The 27845-nt window shown below is 34.3% G+C and overlaps 1 protein-coding gene across 35 annotated transcripts in view; it reads right to left on the reverse strand.

Moving 5' to 3' along the window:
• Positions 1-27845, reverse strand: part of Nrxn1 (neurexin 1) — a 1068088-nt gene that overhangs the window by 104230 nt on the left and 936013 nt on the right. For 21 of the 35 annotated variants that reach the window (XM_077792122.1, XM_077792124.1, XM_077792117.1 and 18 more), the window contains 2 exons: positions 19094-19183; positions 17393-17712 (listed from right to left, as the gene is read on the reverse strand). In XM_077792122.1, coding sequence (XP_077648248.1) covers positions 17393-17712; positions 19094-19183 — 410 coding nt within the window. The remainder of the gene's footprint in view (positions 1-17392; positions 17713-19093; positions 19184-27845) is intronic. The other 14 variants (XM_026385712.2, XM_026385711.2, XM_077792135.1 and 11 more) reach the window with 2 other exon arrangements.

Below are 27845 nucleotides of genomic sequence, written 5' to 3' on the forward strand. Positions count from 1 at the left end.
ATGAATATTGTGTAAGTTGTAGAATTTTTTTCATGGTTTGGAATTATGTCTTCTATCTTGAAATAGATTCTTGTACCTGTAGTTGAGTGATCTTTGAGTAATGTGATTGCTAATAAATACCTTTCGGGAGAAATGAAGAGAAAGCTAGCTATAGGACTTAATAAGTACCTGCTGTCTGCTAAACAAATCAGCTGCTCTGATATTATATGTACCCAGGAAAAAATGAATAGCTTGGCCTTCATCTAGGAGACCGAGCAGAATGGAAATAATATTCCTAACATTAATTAAAATTGTTCAAATTTGTGTCACCTATTGTCTTCATTTGAAATTTTAGCTATTAAAAAGTTATGTTAAATCATTTTTTAAAATTTACATGTTTTATTTCACCTATTTGGTTGTTACAAAAGATTTTAGTTAGGTTTAATTAGATTTGAATGTAAAATTTATCTCTTCTTTGCTTTTTAATGAGTTAGTTCCTGAGCTCATTTTTTTGCAAAGCAAGCAGGGATTTTGCTGTAATTTCACCAAAATTAATACAAAAACATTTTTGAAGTCAAGATTTTAAAAGATGGAATGTTAGAATATGGCCAACACTACTTTAATGCCTCTATAATATTTCTGTTCCTTACTTGCTAGAACAAATTGAAATGGGATACAAAGATACAACTACAGCTGGCTTTCACTTTGGGTTTTCTTCTTTGATGAATAGGGGATTATGAAGTCAGAAATACAAGAACATTTCCTTCTAATATTTCATTAAAGATAAGATATTAGAGAGAATGAGGGCTATTTTGCTGGCTCACCACATCATCTGCGTCCAACCATCAGAAATGAATGAAAATAAAATCATGCAAAGAAACACAGCCTTTATCAACCAGAGAGACATTTAGAGTTTTTGTGATTGCCATTTGAATTCAAATGATTATTGCTAAACTTTGTCAAACTGGAAAGACTGAAAGGTTCTCTGCATTGTCTAAGTGCAATATCAAATATACTCAAGCAAATAAAAACTTCCTCAGCAGTTTAAGCTAATGGGGGTAAGCTACAAAGCTTGGGGTTCAGAAATGGCAGGTCTTCTTTACATTTTAGTAAGTTGAAAGTTGAAACTGGATTAATTGTGGATATGGAGAAAACTTCTCATCTGTGATTCATATAAGAAAAGACATTACTTGAAATAATTTCTGCACATGACTTTAAGTATTAAAGAAACCATGAGTGCCAAACTACCTAAATTCTTCCAGTCGTTGTAGTAATCTCATGTCCAGTTCAAGTTTGGGGGGGCGGGAATAATTTTGTGCCACTCCCTCATAAGATCTTATAAAACCAAAAGTTATAAGAATAAAATTGGCCAAGCATGGTGGTGTTCACTTGTAACCCCAGCAACTGGCAAGGCTGTAGCAGAAGGATCATAAAATCAAGGCCAGCCCCAGCAAATGAGCAAGACCCTCACCAATTTAGTGAGACTGTGTCTCATTAATAAAAATAAAAAGGATTAACAATGTGGCTCATTGATAAAGTGCCCGTGGGTTGAATACCCAGTATCCCAACTTCCAGAAAAAGGTCTGTAATCCATTAAAGAAAATATATTTTATCAGCAAAATCAAGAGGTTAGTGAATGACCAAAAGTGGATGAAATAGGGTTGGTGAATGAAATAAACAGAAAGAAGCACTTCTTAGAATATGATCCAGAGAGACATCCAGGGATAAATAGGATGAGAGCAATATGGAAGGATATTAGAAGAAAATATCCATTCGAATTGCCAGTTAGTATCCCCCTACTGTATGAGATTAAGATGGTTACCAGTGATCTCTGATCTTGACATTCATTCTCTTGTGTAATATCCTCTCCTTGAGTATTGGGGTAGACATAACAATAGCCATAATGAAATGTCACTTCCATGATTGGGTCATAAAAAGTCTGTGGGACTTGCAAGAGTCCATAAGTCAAAGAAACTCAGCTGAGTTTTATCAGATTCTTGACCCACAAAAGCCGGAAAAATAATAAATGTTGCTATATTAAGCTGTTAAATTTAGAGATAATTCATTACACATGGGTGGATAACTAATAAGTCCACCTAAAATAAAGATGACAGTAGCTTTTTCTTTTCTTCAAAGCAAAAACTAAAATTCAGACATCTCTCTTAAAAGCCAAGACACTTTCTAATGAATTGGCTCTTAATGTGGAAGTTCCCTTCACTCTGGCTTTAGAGTTCCTCTCCCATGTCTGCTGTCTCCAAAGCAGAGCCTGCCACTCTCCACTTGCATGGGATCTCCTTTCACACTGAAAAGTAGCTAGTTCAGACTTGTGCTCAAGAAAAAAACAAACAAACAAAACAACAGGTCAACGTAATTGGTGGTGGAGAATTGTGTAGAATTGGAAATAGGATTAATAATCTAAAGAGATGATTCAAAATGGCAAAGGAAGCAACCCAAGAACAAAAATTAAAATGTTGAGGCGTTCCTGCAGAAATAAGACCATGGGAGACAAGTATGATCCAAATAGGAAACAAAATAAAAATATGTGATTTAAGCAATTGATAGAATTCATTTGACCTTAATTCTGGGAAAATTCTCCTTTGAGGGGTCCAGATAATATGATATGAGACCATAAGGAAAGAGCCTTAACACATAACTGTGACTGGCAATGGAGAATACTTCCATAAAAATGTAATTTAAATGTGCTTTACTGTTTTCCCACTTCAGAATCGTCAAAGATGGTATATAAACGATTTGGTGGTGGTTGCCAGACAGTATGTTAAAGTTAACATCCTCAGAAGCACGATGAGATGGTGAGATATGGAGCGGAGAAGGAAGCTACAGGAATAGTTAGAAGACAAATACCTTCATCTTACTGTGTGGATACTTAATAGTGTTGTAAGTTAATGGGAAAAATAGAGATGTAAATATGTTATTTAAAGTGACTATTTAAACACATATATAGAACACACACAGGGATTAAAATCTGAGTTAATGCTCCATTTCCATCCTTAGGATCATATAAATATTGTACGAATGGAGAAAAATCAACAAATAAATGTAGAAGCATATTGTTTAGGGATTAGGGAGCAAATTACCAAATAGAATTATTAAAATATATTATCTCTGGGGAATAAGACTGGGGAGTGGTGAAGGGATGGATGGACTTTTGTTGCTTTTTATACATCATCTTCTAAACCTTACTGATTTGCACTCATGTTGTCATAATGCAAATAATTTAACAATTATATTCTTTTGTATGTACATGAAGAAGAAAAGTATATTTTTTCCAGCATCCTCCTACTGGTCTTAGAAACAGCATAAAAAGACAAGATATAATTAATATTGTTATTAGCGATTTCAGATGCCACTGTATACATAAATCATATTTTCAAATAGCCCACACAGCAAGAAAATATTCCCTTGACATTTCCTTGGCTTTGTCAAGATTTGTCTGTCATAAGGAATTCACTCTTTTCCCCGAACTTCACTTAAGTATTTGTATCCAATTAGTGTTATGCCAGCATGTCCTACTAATCTCTTCTTTTACTTCTCTAATTCTTTGTACTTGGTTCCCATTTTAATTTGCCAAGGAAAATATCGTGGATTTTACATGATTAAATTCATCAATGGCTGTCTGTTTCAAAATGTTGTACAATTCCCCCATTTTCCCCCATTTTTTTTTTCTGATTTCCAGCAATACCCAATGTCTACATATCATGCTCACGCAAAACTTTCTGGAAGGCCTTTCAAGAGGCACATGGTACAAACTGGATCTTTGATGGATCTCATATTACTAGATCTCTGGTTGTTTTTCTTAAAGATTTTCACATGCTTATTCAATTACCTAAAATTGGCTAAAGATATTTAAAAATCAGACAAACCATTTAAAAATGGAAATTTCTGACTCTTCAAAATGGGTCAACCGCTTTAAAAATTCTGAAGTAAGTTTAATAATCTGACTATGGCTCCAGGAGCGATGGAAGAGGTCAACCCTGGTACAAAAATAAGTACTTCAAATATGAAAGATTTAAAACCAGTAATAAATCTGACCAAAAGCCAGCTTGCTTTTTATTTTTAGAATGTGTCAACAATTCTAGACAAATGCAAACATAAAATATTCTTTCTGAGATGGACCATTAGCACTGCCCCTTCCCTACCTTGGTCAACCACCATATCTTCAAAATGATAATATTATGCTAAGCCTGTGGAATTGTGTCCTACACCTGCTAAGCTGTCACTTGGCAGGCAAAATTACAATGCATTGTGCCCTTCTTTTCATCTTAAGAGACTACAACAAAGGAGTTTCCCTCCTGGTGTTATATGAAGAAGGTTCACAGTATAAATCAAAATGGGAATTTGCATCTGCATCTTTTTGCTGAGTAATTATATATAATATAAAAAATCTAATAACTTTACTTTAAAATTGTCTTTATAAGTGAAAGAAATTAATTTGTGTATATATATATATATATATATATATATATATATATATATATATAATCTTTATTCTCTGAAAATATGGATCAAACCAGGAAAATTTAGGACTAGGCAGCATACTATATTTATCTCAGAATTGAACTGTGCACTTTGTGCTTTCATTTTCATTAATTCAAACTCATTTACCAAGAGTCCACTTTGCACAGTAATACATTAGGTGTTAAGCACACATGGATTAATAAGGCAAAGGTCTTAACTTAATGCCACTCATCACAAAGAACTCTAAAGGTTATAAGCTCGGACAGTTAGATAAGCATGTATCTACTTACATGGATACCTATTCATGTATGTTTTTAAAATGCTATAAAAACAGAAAACAGGTTCTGCTCAAGGTTGTTCAGGAAAGCAGCATGTGAAATGCAAGGTTTAAAACTACCCCAAGCTATTAACATTAACAGAGCTTCAGTACTTTCAAATGTAGAAACAATAACTAACAAGATCACTCACACAGTTGCAACCCCGGAAAAAGAGAGGCACCATATGCAGAAACTGAAAGTGGGAAATTGGATTCTGTGTTTATGTATTGTCAAGGAGTTTATTATTGTTAGGGAACTAAAGATAAAATTCAGAGTTGAAGTAAACAAAACAAAAACAAACAAAAAAATAAAACCTTTGTTTTTCTGAATTAATCTCCTAAAAACTATAGAATGCAAGGCTGCATTGACACGGGTGTAAAAACAACCAGGTCATTAAAGAAGACAGGAAAAATTACAGACACAAATGTGATTCAACCATCTTTGGAACAGTGAAAATTCTTTATTTGGACACTGTAAAGCTCTCAGTTCATCACAGAGCAAGTAGTCCTTTGGCTAGTGTGTAATGTCTTATCTTTTATCCTACTGCTATGAATTGCCATGTTGACTTTGTCTAAAATAATTACCAATTTCCTGCTAATGGTGTGCAAGGGAAAGTAGACAGGAAAATGTCATCACAGGATTTGTATGAATCTTGATAGACCTTTTCGTTTCTGAAATATATTCATTAGAACAAGAGACTTCTCTTCTGAAAAAAAAAAATTTACAGCTCCTCTGGATCCATGGACACAAGAACTTATCATTTTCTAGGCTTACACATAACTCTTTTTGATACATACTCAGGGGACATCAGCTGCCAAGGTAAGCTAGGAAGTGGAGAAACTATGGAAATAACTTTCTCTCAAATGTTCCGGGACAAATCTTTACTGTTGAATTTCACATTCTTGACTGTATTTCCTGGAGATTTCATAATAGTTTGCATAGCATGATTCAGCAGGCAGAAGCTCCTCACTTGGTTCACCACCCAGTATCTACACAAGAATATAGTTCCATATTCTTGCTACTTAGTCTTATAGTAATGTTGGACAAACAAAGAACAATTTTTTAAATTTTACATTTGAGTCATCACATGTAAATCTATAGTGCTAAAATAGTGCCTAGCACAGGAAAGAAAAAAAGAAAGCAAGTAGAGGAAGAAGAAAAAGATAGTGGGCAATTATAGATAAGGATACTGAGGAGGGCCTGGTATGGTGGTGTCTGTCTATAATCCCAGCAACTGGGCAGGCTGAGGCAGGAGGATTTCAAGTTCAAAGCCAGCCTTGGCAAATTAGCAAGGCCCTAAGCATTGTGGATTTACAGGCTACCTATACCATAGAAACACACACACATATACAAACACACTCACACACTTCCTGTCCAAAAATAAAAAAATTAAAAGGGCTGGGGATGTGGCTCAGTGGTTAAGTGGCCCTGGGTTCAATTCCTAGTACCCTTTCCACCAAATGATAAGGATATTGAGGAAGGAAAAAAAATAACAGGTGCTATGCTAAGAGCTTTACTTATTATACAAGTTTACTTGATATTCTCAACGAATCTTCAGGATAAACACAGTTCATGCTTTACTCCATATAATTGTTTTAATGTTGATGTTTATATATCTAACATTCTTAGAGCTTTTTATTTTGTTTTGTTTTTCATTACTGAGGATTGAACCCATGGACCCTCTACTACTAGAGCTGCATCCTCAGCCCTTTGAATTTTTATTTATTTATTTATAATTTTCAGAAAGGGTCACACTAAGTTGTTTAGGGCTCCTTAAGTTTTTGAGGTTGGCCTCAAACTTGTGACTCTCCTGCCTCAACCTCCCAAGTTGTTGGGATTCCAGGCTTGCATCATCTCACTCAGCTCTTGGGGCTTTCCTGACAGCATAGCAGTATTTCATATAAAGATGGAAGTGGTTTCATCCCCCCATATGTCTCTCAGAGGAGTATCCACCTCCTGTTAGACCTAGAAACTTCTAAAATGAAGCAAAGGAGTCCAAGGCCAACAACAACCCTACTACATCAATGGTTTAGACAATAATAATCTATTTTAGAAGAAGCTCTGCACAAACACAATTTAGGTTTTAAAAATACCAAGGAGAGAAAGTGAGTAATTCCAGAGTCAGGGCCGTGTCTAGCACATTGCCAACACTCAGAAAAAGTGAAATAATAGAAATGCATTGCCCAATACACTTGCCATCAAAACAGCACTAAAATAGCTTTCCTTATTTAAAGTTGTCTCCAAGTTTCAATTGTATTAGTGATCCTACTAATAATAGATTCTAAATCAGTGGTATACAAGAGCTTTGGTATTGTTAATACAGAGTACTTCATGTATAGATTCCTAATAATCTATAAGTTAGAGAAATGGTTCTTGTTATAAAATCCTGCATTACCAGATATCTCATCTTCAAGAATAGCATTATAATAGCTTGCAAAGCGTACTGCATAGGTGAGGTGAGGTGCACATAAGATATTTGTAGTTTGCAATTTCAAGTAAAAGCATTGTGGATTTACAGGCTACCTATACCATGGAAACACACACACACACTCACACACTTCCTGTTTTATTTTTATATTTGGCATATAGAACACTTAGTGAAGAAACCCCTAGTTAACAGGGTGCTATCTGTCTGCTTAAGATGTTATATAAACATGAAGGTGAAGATGAGAATACAGGGAACATCATTGGGTAAATGTCTAGTAAAGGCAGATGAATTACCTAAACCTTTTCTTGGGTTTCTACCTAATGATATCAGTATATTCTTTTATGACTGGGGAAGTTTTCAGTGATACCTGAAGTAGTAAAATCTAATATAGCCTGTAGATGATCAAAGATGCAAGAAATTATCATAGATTCAAATAATCCTGGCATTCATTTATTGAATAAAGCTTAATGTTTTACCATATAAGATGGAAGCATTGCTTACACACACACACACACACACACACACACTCATATGCATACATAATTATCTTTTGTTTATTTATGTATCCGATGATTTGGCCCCTCCTTAACTTCAAAGACAACCATGATGACAATAAAGAGAGGGATAAATCAGCAGATGTAATACAGACATACATATAAATTTCAAAACTACAAGGTCACAAAATATTAGTCCAAATAATTCATAGTGCTGGTCAAAACTAAGATAATTAAGTATGGCTATAGTCTTGTTACTTAAAATACTAATTATTTAATTTAAAAAAAGATGTTTGTTTGTCCAGAAACTGATATTAGAAATATCAGAAGTGCCAACTTTGCCTATTCTCTTGAAGGAAATTCCCACTGAAATTACTACCATGTACTAATTTAATGTAAAGTCTTAATTCATTCTATTTCTCCAGGGCTATTAAATATTATATCAAAAGAGATTATGTCAAGAATGACAAGCCCAATCTGGTCTAATGCAGAGCCAAAAGTTCTCTATGTTTTTCATGCGCAAGTATATTTCCAAGGTTTAAGCTCCCTCACCCAAATACGTTATGAAGGATAAGACATAGAAATCAAATCTGCAAGATTTAGCATCATACTGTGAATCAGCTTCTTTTTCTCTAGGAACAACCTGGGAAATAGGTACATGCAAGCTACAGAATGCTTAGTCCACAGGGATTGGAGGCCAGTGGGTGAGGATGGGAAAGCTGAGTCAAACTGGTAGGAATGGGGACAACCATCAGTTCTTTGTGCAGATCAGCCCAGTGTTGCTAAATACACTGGGGCCCTTGCCTCCTAAATGACAATGACAACTCTTCCTGGGAGTCATTCCCTGCCCTCCGTTACCTGACCCTCACCCAGCCTCTCATACCCACCTCCCCAGGGGAGTGTTGCCAGGAGACAACTCAGTTCCTTATATGCCACACAACTGATGCTCTGTTTTAGAAACATAAATTCACAATTATTCTTCAAAGTAGAGAAAACAGCTTTCAAGGTAACAAAACATTCTTTAATTCGTAGTTTGTATTTGAGGAATGCTTCTCAAACATAAGTATCATTTATATAGGGCTTAAGTGTGTCAGGCACCCTATTTCTTATAGTTTAGAATGAACCATATGAAATTTCCATGTTTGGATAGGAAAAAGTTGTTCAAATCAGCATAATTTTATATATTTCCCACTCAATATTGAGTCATCTTATCCTCACAGAAAGCTTATGAAAACACAATCCCTATTTTATAGGTGGGAATATGAGGTATGAAGATGAGGAACACATAACTGGTACATGTTAAAAGGAAGGCTGGCATTTAGGTGGGCTCTTTGCCTCCAGAGTTGATGCCCTTGACCTCTCTGCTGTGCTGCACCTAAGGATCCATACCAATGCTGCCTCTTTGGATTGTAGCCCCCAGGACACAAGGATTCAGAATCTTGTTATGTTAGGGGACAGACAGACGAGGATGGTTGGAAAGTGAGGTCAAGAGAATAATTCTATAAAATGGGCCCATTGTGCTGACCTCCACATGCTTTCTTTTCTATGAAGCAATTTACCTGTTACCCTACCTGGCCTCAGTGGACAGGATAGATTACATTCCTCAGCAAACTACCTGCTCATTGCAGGACAAATACAAGCCTGAAATAATATTGATAAGAGAAATCTAAGTGACTCTGAAGGAGGAGACTTTTTTGACCAGATCCTGAAAGTCTAGGAGATAAGCACAGTTCTTCCTAACCATAAAATCTGTAAGAATGTATGGTTAAGGATCCAATTAGAACCAGTCAGCATGGACCAAGGTGACCTACAGTTGCCATGACAGTGAGGACTTGAAAATATGATGTCACCCTACGGTTAGTAAAAAGTCAAGAGGTGGATCTGGGAAGGACTCTCTAGAAACTTCTCTGGGATCTCCAATAAAGCTGGAGTGCGGGAGAGGCACATTGGCCCTGTTCTCTCTAAGAGGACCCACTCTTTTCCTTGAAAGTGTCCCCTTTCCCTTTTCTCTATACCTTCAAAAAACTCATTCCTGTTACTCTGAGCAACATGTCTGCAATCTTTCTTAGTCAAAAAGAATTGGGGTTCAAAAGAGGAGGTCTTTGCGGTGCTCAGTTTCTTGGAAGGCCCCAGCTCCATAACAATTAGGTGTGCAGTATGGAACTGTATTTTAAGCAATGACTAAATATCTCCTATTAGGTAAGAGAAGGCGTAATAAAACATGAGCTTCAGTCATGGATCAACATTTATTCACTGTGTGATCTTGGACAACTACTCATATTTCGTGGAGCTAACTTTCTCAAACTATAAAACACTATGTAATATTTTATTAGTCGTTGCCTAAAGATTTGCAAAAGCTACAGAACCTTAAACAAATATAGCATGTTAGGGTGACCACAAAATCTTAAAATCTACTCTTCTGAATCTGAATAATAAAAATAAAAATTTGTAGACTTTTAGAGATGGGGCCTTAGGGATAACTTAAGTTAATGTCTCTCCGTTTTCTGAGGGAGAAAAAAGCTTAGAGCCAAACAGAAATTTAGAACCCTAAGGATAGGAACTGAATCTACTTTTGTTTGCATTTATAGCATAGAAGTCTGATAAAGACCATTATCATTTAGTGTTAATTACATTTAATGATGGTTTCATTTTTTTAAATGTTAATTTCTGATAAAAACAACTATGTGTCACAAAATGTAACACCTGCTGAAATTTTAATACTGGTGTAAAGCGACCAACATTGGATACTTGTTAACTTTTTTTAATAGTCAATGTAATTATTTTGGTAATAAATGCCAAATGACAAAATCATTGATTGATAGATTCATGCATTCATTCATTCATTCAAATAATGCACCAAGTGCTGTGCTCATTCTATAAAGTAAAATAGAGCATAATTTCTAGGATCAAGAAATTTCAAATCCACTGGGGAAGATAACTCCTAGGAACTTACCCATAACACAGAGAAAGGAACCTGCAGCCAAGTGGGAGAGATGGCCTGGGGAAGTCATGGGGATGGAGACTGATGGACCTGCTGCAGAGGACATGGAGATTTGAATGGGTGTGACCTCAGGAGGCCACTGTGAGTAGTTTAATAGATCTGAAGAAAAGAGTGTGGGGCTGGGTGAGGAAATTTGCAGCAAGGCTGAGAGCAGCCAGTTGTGGAGAAGGGACCTTGGTGACTACTCAAGGATTCTGCCCTTTGTCCTAAATTCATGAATGTATGAAGGAAGGAGATGCCATCATCATATTTGCATTTTCACAACAGTAGCACAACTGGGTCCAAATCCCACCGGAGGTGGTTATGAATATAAGAGGCAAATGGTGATGAGCTTCTGAAAGGAGGCCAAGGACAAGGGCAGAGGGAATACCACATCCAAGTACTCTGGAAAGAAGCAGGCTGCACAGCACTGAGATGAGTTATTTTACTTCCCTGCGCCTCCATTTTTGCATGTGTTGAAAGGAATAGTAATACCAGCCTGTACTTTTTTGAATTTCCATCTTTTCCTCAGATACACATGCACTCTAGGATTTCATTATACTTCTGATTTAATCAAGATATTTATTAGAACCCAGAGAACAACACAAGCGAGGAACAGAGACAGCATATCTTGGTGTCCCTTTTGCTTTCTCCCTGGCTTCTCATTCCTTAACAGAGCAATCAGCTGCCCCTGGCCCCATCCACAAGGGATGTAATCTCCTGGATATGACCGCATGTTTGAATAAGTGTTCTTTACAACTAATTCCACTATCACTAGTAATCTATGCACATTAATTCAAAAGGCATTTCCATTTCATGTTCCCTATCACCACAACCATTTGCTCTCCTATCCTCTTTTTTCCTATAGCTGTTGACATCCATGTATATTATTTGTTTTCTTCATTCTTTTTTTTTTTTTTTGCCTATCTTCCCCAACTAGAACACAAGTTTAATTTTGTTCAATGTTGTATTTCCAGTGACTAGACTAGTACCTGGGATGTAATAATTGCTCAACGAACATGTGTTATGTTAAGTGAATGAATGGATGGATGTACATACTTGTCTAGGATTGGTTTTGTTGAAAAACATCTCAAAACCAAGTTTGCATCTACCGATAGAGTGAGTACCTTTACATCCAGATTTCAAAGAGAATCTTTGCAGAATTTTCTTAAAGTAAACCCTTTCAAATGTACACACCCTGGGACTTTTGCTTGCCAGCAATGAAGGAGAAAAATTACCTTCAAAATAGCAGTTGCTTGCCCACATTTAAAATTACAATGAATAAATCTTCTCACCAGGCGCCATTAGTTTCAGAAAACATGCCTTTGTATATATTTTTAAATCAACACTTAAGTGTTTTACCTTCCAATGTGCACTAAAACTTACTGCAAAAGTGTACACTAACATAAGAAAATTCAGTAGAAGGATTGGGCTAGGGAAAATAATATTAATTATTCATGTCACCAGTATTTTAAACATTCAGAGTGGTTATCAGAAACACACATAATTATAAGTAATGCTATTATTTTTTTAAATAATGAATCCACAGCCAAGGCTAGTTAATATTTTTAATAAAAATAAACTTTTGTTCTTGGAAGTTACAATATGTATTCAGTTATTTCTAAATATTTTTCATGGGAATATGTGTTCATTCTGCTTACATTTTTTAAACAAATTGTATTCATTTTTCATGAGTAGCTCCAAAGCCTCTAAGAAGCACTAGCAGTGGCCAATATATTAAATACTCTTTTCTTGCTGGAACACTAATTGGGTTTCTTTCCAGAAAATTCCACTGGGAATCAAATACCATTGACTTTAATAGGATGTCTCATGTGTGAAATATACATGTCTCTGACAAGCTACCAGGAATGTTTTATAACCCTCTAGAGTTTCTCTCCTTGAGTAGATTTGGTAACTCTGCCCTGGAAAACTTCACCCTGGAATCACCGAACTGTCCAATACATTCTACTCATATTTGCTGATTCTGCCTCACTCCATAATTTAATTTCTTCCCAGGAGATGCAGGCTAGTCAAAAACTAGAGTCTTTCAAAACCTTATTCTCTCCCCTTTCTCAAGATTTTTGAAACAAGATGAGAAGATGAAAAAGCTGTGTATTCTGAAAACCAGATAAAACTACCAGATCGGTTTCTTCTCTGAATATTAAGGAGAGGGTTGATATTTATTATTCTTGTGAAGTATGATTTTCTTGCAAAGATAGGTTTTACATATGCTAAAAAAGTAGAGTTCAATATTGGTTAGATACCAAAATGGGGTGCTACTAAGAGTCAAAAATATATCAGTAATTATTTCAGAATGTCAGGTACACACTGGGACTATCCTGGCCAACTGGGATGCACGGCCACCCTATGAAAAGGTGAAGGGTGACATCTATGCTTTGTTAAATAATGATGAGAAGACCTAATTAAGAGTATCATCACTAGAATCAATTAAATTTTAGAGCTGAATAAAATGCAAGAGATTCCTAGTAACCCACTTATTATAGGGCAGCAACAAACTTTAAAAAAGCCAGGCGTGGTGCTGCACACCTAAATCTCAGTGGCTTAGGAGGCTGAGATGGGAGGATTGCAAGTTCAAAGCCAGCCTCAGAATGGCGAAGTGCTAAGCAACTCAGTGAGATCCTGTCTCTAAAAAAAATCCAAAATAGTGCTAGGGACTATGGCTCAGTGGTTGAGTGCCCCTGAGTTCATTGCCTGGTAACCAGCCCCCACCCACTCCAAAACCAACAACAACAAAAAAAAAAAAAAAAAAAAAAAAACAAAACTAAAGAAGAGTGAGGTAAACAAAACTGTCCAAGTCACACAATAAGGTAGTTGCTGGTGTCCAACGGGAAACCAGACTTCTCATTCACTATTCTCTCCATTATACTACCTCTAAGAAAAAAAAAACATTACCAAACCAAGCATTCAAAGTTTCTATAATATGTATATAGCTTGTAAAGTATTCAGGAAAGAAAGAAAAGATCATAAAATGTGCTGCAAAGAAAACTCCAGAATAAATGCCGCAATCTTGATCTTAAAAGAAACAGCACAGAACTGCTTTCTTTTCTATACAGATTGGAAAGCAAAGGGAGTGAAGGTTGCCCTTTTACTTATTCACATAAATGCACACGCACATGAACATCATAAAAAATTATCAGATCATGAAGAAGGAGAGGGAACATTTAGTGGCTAAATCCTTCCAACTCATTGCTTCCCCATCCCAGGAAGCTGTCAGCATTCCTAGGAATTTTATACCCTCCAATTATTTTCACAAATATTGTCTTAATGAGAATAGTCTTATGGAAAATGTCTCTTAAGGCAAATGGGTCTTATGGAAACAATTAAATATTCTAAGTAAAACAGGTTCCTGAACTTTACATTATGCATACAAAAGTATTAACAATATTGTTATATTCACATTAAAATGAATCCATTTAATCAGAAGAGTTGATAAATATCACCATACTTTCATAATATAAATTATGTCTTTTTAAGGAAACATCAGTATGAAAATTGATCAAGAAAGAAGAAAAACTGCTATTATTTTTTCTTCTTAAAACCTGTTTACATTTAAGTAGGAAAGTAAACAGGATCTTGTGGAGGATATTTTCATGAACACTCTTATATTCTTGGACCCTGTGAAAAGCGAAATACATTTCTCACCTACTCCTTGCCCTGCGGGATGACTGAACAAACTTCATCTCATCTATTTGAAATGAATCCAATTTAATTCTGCTTGACCAAAAATCTGTTTCCATAGTTCTAAAACATGCAATCACCCCAAAGTACATTGCCATTGTAGCTTAAGTGGCTCAGTGTTATCACTGAGGAAAATACACTTTGATTGAAAAAACAGTCCAGTATGGCTTTTGAAAAATGAAATGACCCTTCCTGGTACACAATTTAGTAAGGCAGTAGATAAAAGCAGGCAGATATAGCCATTATGGACGAGGTTGATAGGAGAGATGAAGCATCTAATCTGTAAAAAATGGGTAAACGTTTCCAGAACTAAAATTAGCATTACAAATCACTCGCATATTTAAACTTCCTAAATGTTGAGCAATTCCAATAAACACTTTAAATATTTTATATATATATATATATATATATATATATATATATATATATATATATATAACTTCTTTGTACTTAAAGGACAATTTGAAAATCAATGTTGAGGTAAGAAAAGTTTACAATAAGTTATTGCATTACTCAAAAATAAATAATTTGCTTCCTTCTCTATTGGTTTTCCTCTCCTATATAGGTGCATTTCACTGGCACCTATGACATATAAAACAATTTTGAAAATGATTTGTCCAAGTTTAAAACGTTGTTGCCAAATTGAATATTTGTAACAATTGATTATTTGTAACATATTAAGCCAAACTCTTTAATTGCTGTTCTTGGTCTATTAAAAGATGTAAAGATTTAAAATATCTATTTTCCATGAACCTAGTAATTTTTGTATTTAAGTCAATACTTCCTCAAATGACCCAAGTAATTATTAATTGATTAAATCATTTACTTGTGTAAACCACTGGTATCTTTAAACATGTAATAGCTCATAATAAAAAAAAAATCTTTCCATTGGCAATTAAATTAACAAGCAGTCAACTGTATTTCTTATGTATTAATTAATATTATAAAATGCATACTTTTTATTTCTGAATTTCTCAGTATCTTTTAAAGAAATGGTTATTTTTCCTTTTTTCAAAATAATATTTCTTAGTATGTTGCAGATACTAATTGATAAAATACATCAAAACAATGCTAACAATTCTTTCCTTATTCAAGGATACATTTAGATTACCTAGGAGCTTTTGCAACTGTCATTGCATTAAAAATATAATACAACTACTAAGAACAATACCTATTTCCAATTATATTCACAAAAACATTTCCAACTCTGAATGCACTTGTTCTCTTATGAATTATTTTATAGAAAGGAAATGGAGTATTGATTCCTTTGTGCTTCATTTTTCGTGTATCAGATTCACTTTAAAAAAAAAAACTTGCTTAGCATTAACTGAACTACAAATAAATGACAGGAAAAAATCACTAATGAAGTATTATAAGACAATATCAAATGAATCTATTGGGCAAGCATAAATCTCTCTAAAGTCACAACTCTATCAAGTGGTTAAGTGCATGACATTATCACCAATCTTGTCAGTATAGATAGAGAAGTCAATAAAAGGAAGATACTTGAAGCAAACATTCCTACTAAAATGGATATTTCATGAGGGCTAGAGATTGTGTTTGTTGTTTCAATATATCCTCCTGCTTAGAAGAGTGTCCTGCTCTTGCAGAGAGTTATTAATAAATATGTCCTGTTGACTATCCTGGGAGACAGCCCATTTTACCATGTGCTCAAAGGCAAACAGGAAGAAAACAGGGGCATAGAGGTGCAAAATATGCAATACCATACTGTACCACCTTTATTAATATACCAAATTTATAATTTTTAAATCATTTTTCTTTTCCCAGGACATTTCTCTATTCTGTTCATAACTCGTCTTTCAATGTAAAGTAAAAATTAGAATCTACTTTCTTATTTTCATAGGAAACATGAATTAATTAGTAGATAGGGTGCAGATACAAACAAAATTTGCTTTCTATTAGTTTCTTTCCAAATCTGGTACTTAGTCTGTTTTAAACACATGAAGTAAAAGCAATGTTGAAATTAATTGTTGTTACTCATGTGCCTTTAGAAGGTAGTTTTCTAGAAAAGTAGGGTCATGTATTTGGAAAAGCTTTTTATGGTACCTAGGAAAGACATTTACTAACTTACAAACAAAACTTAAAAATGAATTTGGGACCAAGGAAAATGAACAGTTGAGAAAGCATTAGCAACTGAATATATACAGAGGCTATAAATGTCAATGGGCATCAAATAGCATGTAATGGCATTTCTACACGGTCTACCAGCCTTCATAAATGTCGTTCTGTGTTCTTCATTGATGTGATAGTAATAACTACATCAGTGTCTAGTACATGGTAGTCAATCAACAAGTACATCTTAGTTGAATTAATAAGCCTCTAGCCTGTAACTATGCCACATTTAAAAATTCTATTTTTGATTGAATAATAAGCTATTAAAGTGAATTCCAGGTGAGCACAATTAGTAAAGTATACAGAATACCTTAGCCCAAGATAGTTTTTGAATAGCACATTTGGTGCCTTTGTCCTCAAAGAAATAACATGTTTTTCTCATACATAGTAGAAGAATAGACTATCAATCACCATGAAAGCCACTTGTCTATCAACTCAAAATTTTAAGACTTCAAAATACAATATAAGTATTGCAGGCATACCTCTCTTAAGATCAGCTTTGCTTTTCTCTTAAAAAAAAGATAAAGTGTTGATCTTAAACAAACAAGGTCTTTTAAATATTTCATTAATTTACTTGCTCATTAAACTTTAATTGAAAAGTGTGCAATAAGCAGACAATCCTCTCAGCCTGGGCTAGACCAAATGTATTCTATCAAGACTCTTAGCCAGCAACCAGCAAAGCAACACAAAGCCTTTTATAAATGTCCACAAACTACAATATGGTTCAAATTCCAACTGAATGCATTATGTTAAGCAACCTCAAAGGAACCATTTAGCCTGACATCCGAAAAAAAAAAAAAAAACAACCTTATTTTATAAACGTCTCACATGCAAAAAAGCCCACTTTCACAAGTCCCAAATGAAGGAATGAAATACGCATGCTCACCTGGCTGATGGGTTCTTTCGTAGGTGGCTTTCCTCTTCTAGCTGTGCTAGTCGCCAGGGTCGTGGTGGTCTCCATAATTGATGTGGACATCTCTGACTGCATGGCAGTGGCTGTCGACTCAGTTGTCATAGAGGAAGGCACTTCACCAACCAGTCTCACATTTCCCACTATGGCGATGTTGGCATCGTTTTCGGCTGCCATATTCAGAACTTTCAAGCCATTGTAGTAAAGCCCAGAGAGCTGGCCCTGGAAGGGCTGGCCCTGCTCTTTCCCGCCAATTATTATGGTTGCTTGGCTATTGAAGATTGTGAGCTGACGCCCTGTAAAAATAATATTACATACATGCAAAAATGTTGATTGTGAACTCTACATTCTACAAAGGATGATAAAACAGATCTTTCATGGGGTGGATAATGAGAGCAATAAACTATAAGAGAGGCATTTGACTCATAATTCATTGCTTATAAATGAGGTGTCCATGAAATGCATAATTATTGGCAAATACTTGTAAATTCTCAAGTTATTGTAAATGTAGTGCTTTTGCTAAAAGACCAATCAAAGATAGGTATTACAAATCAATTTTTAGTGGATCCCTTTGCCCTTTGCCCTCATATCTTATATTGTTGGTCTGTTAAGTCTAAATCTTTAAATTTAAAAGGTGTGACATATCTAACATTTCAAGCATTTGTCATCTTAAAATTACCTCTGACAGAAACTAATCTAGAGTAGCGGAAGTCTAATTTTAAATTTTATGGTAAAAATTTCGTAATTTGCATAATGTCCACATGTATCTGTATGCTATTCTTTAGAAATGTTTATTTTTGAAGGCAATAGTCCATTGTTATTGGAATTATTCTACTTTTCCGGCAATCACACTGAAAAGAAATGTAGGGTTTACACTTAGCATGTCAGAGACCAAAAAAAAAAAAAAAAATCCAAAAATATTTTTTTTTCTGATTGGCTTTCAGCAAGTCTATCAAAATAAAACAAAATGAAAAAAAAAATAGCTTCAGATGTAAAAAGCGGCTTCAGGAATGATACACAAACCAATGGAGAAAAGATGGCACATTTCCATCAAACAGCAATCCTTAGCAACAGTACCATTATCATCAAATTGAGGATCCAGTTTAGCAGATTTGCTCTCTGCTCATAAAAAGCATGCACACAACTTTAAGTTCAGTTTTAATTAGGGCTTGTTCCCAAATGCTCTTAGAAGGTTGCAAACGTTAAAGGGACTTCATTTTGACTGGCAATCCATATTGCCCACTATTTAAGATTCCTAGAGTTTAAACAAAGAGTTTTGCTTTTTTTTTTTTCAGGACCATAATAAAGATATCAGAACTACATATATTTTAGTTAATAATTTAGAGGCTGGAACAATATAATCTATGAATGATTTATCATTTTGGGTTAATGCTTGCTGTGAGTACCTTCATAGATTGAGTTAGTGGATTATATTTAACAGTCCCTTTAACCTTAAGTTAACTGGGTAAGATTATTAAACAGCTGGTACGTCTAAAAATGTATAGAAATTATTATACAAGGTATGCAAATATTACTATCTACATTTAACTGTTTTAAATTTGTTTTTAATTTAGTTTTACGGAAAATTTATTTTATGTTTATTAGTGTTACAATGAAGTACTACTTGGTTATGTTCAAATTATTTTTTTATTTGAAGTTTTAATCAATGTTTTTTACCTTTGTCGAGTAGCCATTCATCAACTACTCGACCAAGTCGATATGGAATTCGCTGTCTAGCAATCGCCAGGCGCTCGTTATCATTGTTTCCTTTAAAGTTTAAAGAGACATTTCATTGGTTAAAATCTGTAAGGTCAAAGGTTAAAAGTTAATACTTAAAGCTTGAGCTATACAGTTGCCACATGATTTTTTGAAATTTGGAATTTTAAAAAGTTCTACCTAGAACATTTCATGTTTCAGACTTGTCATTCATTCATTTATTTTATTTTAGCAAACAAAATTATTCCTATGTTAATTGAAAATTAGAAATCTGCATTTGAGCTAGGTTATTAAACTTATGTTATAGACAGACCCGAACAAGCAATTTAAACAGCATATAATAGCTTTACAAAAAATGACCATTGACCTCAGGGTTTTTTCTTTTTGATGTTTCTTATTAACTAGTTAAACATGTTCAGGTGAAACAGGTTTAAGTTTTCAAAATACATTCAACCTCTTATTCCAGATTAGTAATTTATGAACACCAAACTTAATACCATCTTTGGCACACTGAAACATCTAAAATAGGCCTAGCATACTTTAGTTCCTATTCAGAAAACAAATTTTCTTATTCATCTCATTTAAGAAAACCACAAAGTCCAAACAGTTCTTGTGTATTCCGCATAAATTGGTTTATCAATCACTTGGACATCACAAGAGATTACATCTTGCATCATCCAAATGTGTTTTAGGAAAAGGCTTTGACAAAAGTGACTTTGTTTGAGTGTCCTTCAGTTTCATTTAAAGTTTAACATGTTGAAGCATATAAGATTCAAAAAAAATATGTGTATGCTTTTATAGACTCAAATATCTGCTTTTTATTAAGTTATTCTAAAAAAGACATAAGAGCTTATGGTACAAATAACAGGCAGTAAACAATGGCTCCTATTCATAGATCTAAACTAATTGAGAGTCTTGCTTCTTTGAATAAAAAAATTGTCTGCAAGAAACTCTGTTTAAATTGACCTTGAATAATGCTTGCAAATAGATGAGTGTTTTTTTGATCTATAAAGCACTTAGGAAGAAGCTGGACTGCCCTCCCAGTGCTCAATTGTGGATATTGCAAGAAGAGTTTTTCTATTCCATAAAATTTAACAGAATTGTAAGCTAATATATTTTGGCAATAGCTCAGATGAGGTATAAGGGGAGGAGAGAAACCTTAAATAACAGTACTACCTACATAAAAATACTGAAACATTGTTGTAGGAAGTATAACAGGTATGTTTCTTTTCCCAAATTTAGAACAATTTCTAAGTGTTTTCATTTTCTTGCACTAACCTTATAATATACTATACTTACCATAGTAAACCTACCCCAATATTTGCCAAACATTTTTAGAAGACTAGAAAACTATCTTTTAGACTTTATCAGTTTGCCAATAGAATGTCTATATGATTGAAAATATTTCACACATTAATATTTAATTTAAAATGTAATTATTACAATTGAAATAATCATACATTTCAGGAAAGCACTAAAAATATTTCTTTGCATCATGCAATCATTAAAATGTTGAAAAATGGTTTTTTAAAAGTGTGGAAATATATTTTTGGTAAGTGAATATTTTTTTATAAATGATACAAATAGTATAAAATTCTAAATATATCTGCATTTTTAAAATGTTCACACAGTTGGTGCTCTCTTTTCTGTGTTTGCATAAAGGTGTATTTTTAAAATACACAAAATTTAATGTTGATTACCATAGGGCAGCGTGAATATTGAGTTATGTGCTTTTTTGTCTTATAGTTATTTGTATAATAAATATGTTTTACATGCATAATTTGAAAAGGAAACATGAAGTATTTTCCAAAAGCACATCTCTTTTGCTCCAGGGACTTGTTTGTCACTCGATAATCATACTAACTGAGACTACAAGTTCACAATCAGGTGGAACCTTGAGCTGTGTTTCATGCTAGGCTGTTCATGTCATCAGGAGCAGCCCATATTACTTCAGAAACCCTCCCATCTAGTTAGCAAATCCCTACTGTCCAATCACTATTATAGACTTTCAGAGGCCTCCCTGTATCTCAGCACTCACTCCTACTCATCCTCCACATATCAGCCACTCTTGAATCATGCCACTAGCATAACCCTCCCCATTGCCTTCAGGATAAAATCTAGACCTCCAATGAGGTACATGAGCACATCCACAATGTGGTCCCCTCCTACCTCTACTGCCCCATCTCATGGCCATAATTGACTTGCTCTCCTATTTTTAACCCTATGAGGATTTCCTCAATGATTTTTAAAGCTCTTCTTTCTGTTCTCTGGGTCTTTTCACTTGTAGCTTCTTTCATCTAAGACACTCTTCCTAGATCTTACCCCGTCTATTTTTTCCTTAGCCATCCCTCTCTCATTGATAGAATCTTCTTGGTGGAAACATTATTTATTCAGGGAGTGTTCCCTTTTGTCTTTGAGTTAGGACAGCTGACAACATACTTTCACATCTCCTGAGTCATCCCTTTTAGAAATAAGCACTGACCTCATAATTGCATATTTGATAAACAGTTTTTTTAAGTCCAAGGCTTTGTGAGACCAAATATTGTGTATCATGTATGTTGTATCTCCAGAGCTTGCACACAAATCTCTATGATATATCTATAGAATGAACTAGAGAAGGGAATCTTGATCTCAGTTCTTATAGTTTCTATGGCACCAAGAAGACACCTCTTACAGTCTGAAAATAAAATCAACTACTAGTGTCCAGAAAATGAACCGCATAGTTAAACTTTCCTTTATACTTTCCAAAGGAAAGACCAAAAATTTCAAATGCAATTTTATTTCTTTAGTATATTTCCATTGAATTAAACATCCAATGAATTCATTATTTGTTTCACATCTTCCCCAGGTCACAAAAGAAGTAATCATTGATATTATGAGAAGGAAAATGTTGTGGCAGGGAGTCCTAAGTAAGGTGGAGAAAGATGAAAATTTCACATATTCTTTTTGAATGACTTTGAGAAAGGACATCTAAAATACATGAATACATACACACACATACATAAAATGTGCCCTCATATCTTTGGCACTAATAGAAGAATTAACATAATTGATATGGTGTTTCTTAAGTCAGTAGTATTTTTAAAGATCACTGATGAGACTCAACTAAAACAAAAGCATAAACACTGCATTTTTCAATGAGTAACAGAGGTCCTCTAACAACAATGACATTGACAAAGAGATTTAGAAAACAGATTGGGTCGGAGAGACAGATGAGAAAATATGTGATAATATATATATATGAAAGGTAGCCAAAAAGGGGGTCATATACTCCATAATCGATGAATGTCAGATGTCTGCTATTTCAAAGAGCATCTTTTTTTTTTAAGTGTAACAATTTGATTTGGAAATCGAAGGACAGACTTTACTCTTTATCAAGGTAATAGGGGTAAATGGGTGGAAAATCAAATAATGTCTACTTCAATTCCATATATAACTACTTTATTCTCTAAATTCTTTGTACTTCTACTTGAATGAAAAAACTATTTTTAGGGCTAAATTATTCACAAATATACTGTTAACCAAGTGAAGAGTCAGCTAAACAGAATAAACTGACAATGCTGCTATTTATTTTGTATTAGTTTTTACTTCTGAGATGGGTTCTTACACGGACTGAGTTGGTCTTGAACTCCTAGGAGTAAGTGATCTTCCTGCCTCAGACTTCTGAGCAGCTGGGAATGCAATAGGCATGTGCCACAACACCTGACTGACAATACTCTTTTAAAAGATGATTCCCAAGTCACCACTAAAAGATAGTTCAAATTGTCCTATTCTACAGAACAAGGCCTATATTTTTGCCTTCATTACATGATTTTCTTTAGAAAGTTGCATGTTGAAGGTGGTAATTAAAGCATATTTCTTTATGCAATTTCTCAAATGGATGGTTATATTTACTTATAAAATACAATCCAGCATTTTGTATGCTCTGATAATTATATTTAATCTAGTCTATAGTGCAATATAATCCGTACTCTACATTGCAATATAAGGACATAATACATCCCATTTCATTGGAAGTGGTCAAAGGCAAATAAAATTTCCATTGATTATTTATTTATTGAAAGGTTTGGAATCTACTACCAAACATGCTAGTGTATAAGTACATTCCATAAAATTTCTTTGGATAGTCAAAAAAGCAGGCTTGAACTGACAGGTAAGATTAAGAACAAATAGAATGTGCCTGAGAATTCAAACAAAACCCAGGGTACATCTTTGAGAGAAGACCTTTCATCTTCAATTATTCTAAATCAGAAGAAAGCATAATGCAAGAGTTAACCACTTCTAAATGATCTATTTATTTTGGATTTTTAAGAGGATCCAAGAATTTTTTAAATTGTAAAACTCAAATTAGAGCAAATTATATTCCATGCTTTTATGATTATGTCAAAATGTGTCATAATGTTATATATAACTTTAAAAACTACCCAAAACACCCAACTATGGCAATTAGTTGAGCCCATAGATTATATTTATGAAAACAGGTCTCCTTAAATAATTAAAAGATAGCAATTTATTATCATACTTTCTTTTCCCTGATAATAGCAGGGTGGCAATTTTTTTTTTTTGTCTCCTCCAGTTAGTTTTGTTTGGGTTCTGTTTATTGGTACTGATGTAGGACTGATGAGGCTAGCCATCCAAGGAATTAGCAGGAAGAAGGTTTATTGGCTGCAACCGGACGAGTCCAGAGTGTGGCTTGTGCCTGAAATTTCCTCCTCTGGAAAATTATTCTAGAAACTCTTTGTATTTTACACCCAATGTGTGTGTGTGTGGGGGGGGGGATTGGGGGTTTATATTTTTGCAGGAGTCTACATAAAAGTAATTTTTTGAGTTATCAGAAAGTGCTTCTTGTCTCATTTTTTAGAACAGTCAGAGGTTTTACACATTTTACCACAAAAGCAGGAGCAACATCATCAAGTCTATGGTCAAACTTAGCTTTTGCAAGACAGAACAACAGGAAATAGGGAGTTGTAATCACACTGAGCTTTTTTTTTTTTTTTTTGCAGAAAATCTTTGCTGATATTCTCTTAACAACAACAATTTATGATTAGGGTCTCTGCAGAAGCTTTATTAACTTGCAATGGTGAAGAAGGCGGCGCCACTATAGTATCTTCACTGAAAACATCACCAATAACAAACGTATCTCTATTGAAGTAAATTTGAATCAATGAAACTGCATGAAAAGGTTGGCGTTATTTTAATTTGAATTGCTGAAGGATTATATATTTTTGACAGGAGAAAAGCCTCCTCCCTCTGTCCATAGTAATGTCACCACAACAAATTGACAGGAATAAACTTCAATTGGATGGCCTTTCAAGTAAAAGTACTGAATGTAATGGATACTTCAAACAAGGTTCCAGGGGTAAAGAATAAAAGGAAAACCTGATTAGTCATACTTGGAATATAATACTTTTTTGATTAAATCCTAGATAATTTCATTGTCTCTCCTATAAAAAAGACCTAATATTTATATCCCCTTCAAACTTATGTTATTGGAAACTAATTCCCAATGTGATAATATTTGGAGATGTTTAGGTTATAAAACAGAGCCCTTGTGAATGGGATTATTGGCTTTAAAACAAGGCCACATAAATCACCCCTGTCCCTTTCACTGTGTGAGGACATAGTGAAGAGATGGTCATTTATGATCCAGGAGGCATGCCCTCATCAGACATAGAAGCTATTGGTACCTTGATCTAGGATGTCTTCCCTAACTATGAGAAATAAATTTCTGTTGTTTATAAGCCACTCACTTTATGGTATTTTTTCATAGCACCTCAAACTCTCTTAGATACAATCTCACCAAAAATACTTGGTCACATTTTATTGTATTAGTTTTATAGGAATCAGTCAACTCCAAGGAAATAAAAGTTAATTTCAAAGGATCAAGGTAAACATCAAGGACCAATAAAACTCATATACTCGACTTAGGGTTAAATTTCATGGTGGAACTCAGAACAAAAGGAAGCAAAATTTTAATCGTAATTTTACACCTATTGGCCAGTAGAGATAAAGTATAGGAACATCACTGACATATAGTTTTCTACACCCATCTTTATCTTCACCCTTGCTGTGCAATTTCTGCTGAAAATAAAAATGTCAGTTTTTGATATGACACAGTAATATCCTTGGAAAAAAATAACGGCAATGCTATGAGCCAAATATTTGTACGGAGAAAATATGAAAGTAAAGAAAAAAATCAACAACAAAAAGATACTTGCTTCTTTCGGACTCTTTGTTTCCTCAGTTTTAAAATATTAGGAAAGAAAATGAAAGAGTTCTAAAAACTATGCATACTTCAAGAGAAGATTAGGAGTCTGTTTTTAGATGTTTTGATTGTGAATAAGAACAGTATATATTTTTGATACAGGGGATGTCTCCACTCTTTTCCCATAGTAATATGATACTAATATATGCCCAGGTCCATAAGACAATGTAAAAGTTTAACATAGTTTTGTAAAATCATTCTAACACTAAAAGGAACATTATCAAATAATTTTTATCTAAATGTTCTATGAGTGGTTTTTATATGTACCAAATAGAGTACTGCCTAACTTAGCTGGAATGTTCCACAAAAGTGTATTTTAAACATCATTGACACTTGAAGAACAAACTCTTGAAAAACAAACCTAACTACTTCAATGAAAACATTTATTCTATGTATTACTTTATTTTCTACATCATTAAGATTTGTAAATAACAAGTACATACATCTATGTGGCTTCTGCCTAATTCTTTAGTTTCATTTTAAGAACTTCTAACTCTTTAAATTCTAGACATTCCATATCTTTTTCCATTTCTTTATCTAAGCCAATTCACTTTGAACATGTCATTCTAATTGCCTTCCAGGTTTCCTACATCCCTGTGTATTCAGTCCCCCCCACTCCCATCTCCCTCTCCTCCCTCTCCTTTCCTCTCTCTCTCTCTCTCTCTCTCTCTCTCTCTCTGTCTCATACATACCCACACCCCTGAGTCCAGCTAACCTATTTTTCATTTAAATATTAACTATACCTGTTTCTCAAGGATCATTTCCTGTTTCCTCTCCCCCTCCATTAAATTATCTTAGATCCTTCCATTAGGCATTCTTATAACACTTAGGAAGAATGTCTATAATCATGATAAAATAAGTTAATTGATTCTAAACTATCTGTAGATTCCTTGGGGGTAGAAGCCATGTCTATTCTGTTTGCTGCTATATACCTTGTATATAACACAATGTTGGGGACATTATGCCTGCTTGATAATAAATTCCTAAGTGAAAGCTAAACCCATTTGAAGTATTTATTGCATGGTAATACAGTCATATTTGTTGTTCCAAAATTCATAAAGCAGGTCTTGGGGTATATATAGCTCAGTGCTAGCACTGAGGCATTGTGGTCCATCCCCAGAACCATAAAAAAGAAAAGATCCATAAAACAGTAAGGTTGCTAGCATCTATTAACTAGGACTCAATCCTTTTTTGATCAGTGATGATTTTGCCATTAAGGTAAACAATAGTGTATGTAAGTGTCTTAAATAAAACCTTTTGTGCTTAAATACAAACCAATGATATATAATTATGTCGGCTCTACTAACATACATATACTTCAGCCAAAAAATTAATACCATTTGTGATCTATTTTTGTTCCCTAATTACATACAGAGCTGATGGTTGATTTGGTCAGAGAAAAACTTTTGAAAGTGTTTAAATTCACCAATAAACTGCATATGATAGAGATAGTTTCAGACTCAATGAGTCTTGAGACACATATATCATTGCGAAGACTATGCCTACCTAGACTCATTTCAGTAGTGATTTCTTTAAGGTGAATTGACATGTAGACTCTCCAAGAAGCACCTGCTTCCAAACTCTATCAATAAACATATCAATGTCCTGTGAGGAAATCAGCTTTCCTTTAAGGCCAACAGGATACAAAGTTGGGATTTGTTGACAAAAGTTACAGATCTTCTAGTCTTTTTAATGTGAAGGCAGGGAACTTCTGGAATATGCCCAATTTAGGCCGATATATAGCTGCAAGGGACTTGGATTGTCTTCTGGACTTGAAAGTCTGCATTGAATGATGAACACACACTACCAGAGGCTAAAGGTACTTCTTTTCTGACAATAGGGCTAGGCCAGCCAGTTAGCTTGCAACTAAGTTTCTTGCTTCCTGGAAAATCCAGCTGTGGTATGCATAATAGGAGGAACCTTTTGAACCTAGATATATCTGAATCCAAAGCTGTTTCATAGATGGTTATTGCAGCAATGTCTCATAACAGCATGGGTCATAAAAGCCCAACATCTCCTTAGTCTTCCTTGCACTTTGCCATATGATGGAAGATTCCCTAATCTCGTTTATTAATGTCCTGCTTTATAAAGTGTGGAGTGAGATTATCATTGTGGACACATGAAATCAGTAACCTTCTCCACACCCTTGGTGATTTCATCAGGAGGCTATTTTTTTATCATTTCCATTTTATAGATTCAAATGGTGAAGCAGAGGTAAGTAAAGTGATCAAAGACCAATTACAGTTGAAAACCCAGCAAGAAGCAGAATTGCATTATCTTCCTTTTATAATAAAACCTTGCCATGCAGAGCCACTTGAGACATAAAATGTTCCTGGCATTTCTTGTCTTTACCCCTAACATTTATATGTTTTATAACACATCCCAAGTATAATAATCTACAAAGTTCTTTTTTTATTTTATTTTTTTTTAAAGCTGACCCTCTCAAGA

This window comes from Urocitellus parryii, chromosome 12 (genome assembly GCF_045843805.1).
Source record: "Urocitellus parryii isolate mUroPar1 chromosome 12, mUroPar1.hap1, whole genome shotgun sequence".
Lineage (NCBI taxonomy): Eukaryota > Metazoa > Chordata > Mammalia > Rodentia > Sciuridae > Urocitellus > Urocitellus parryii.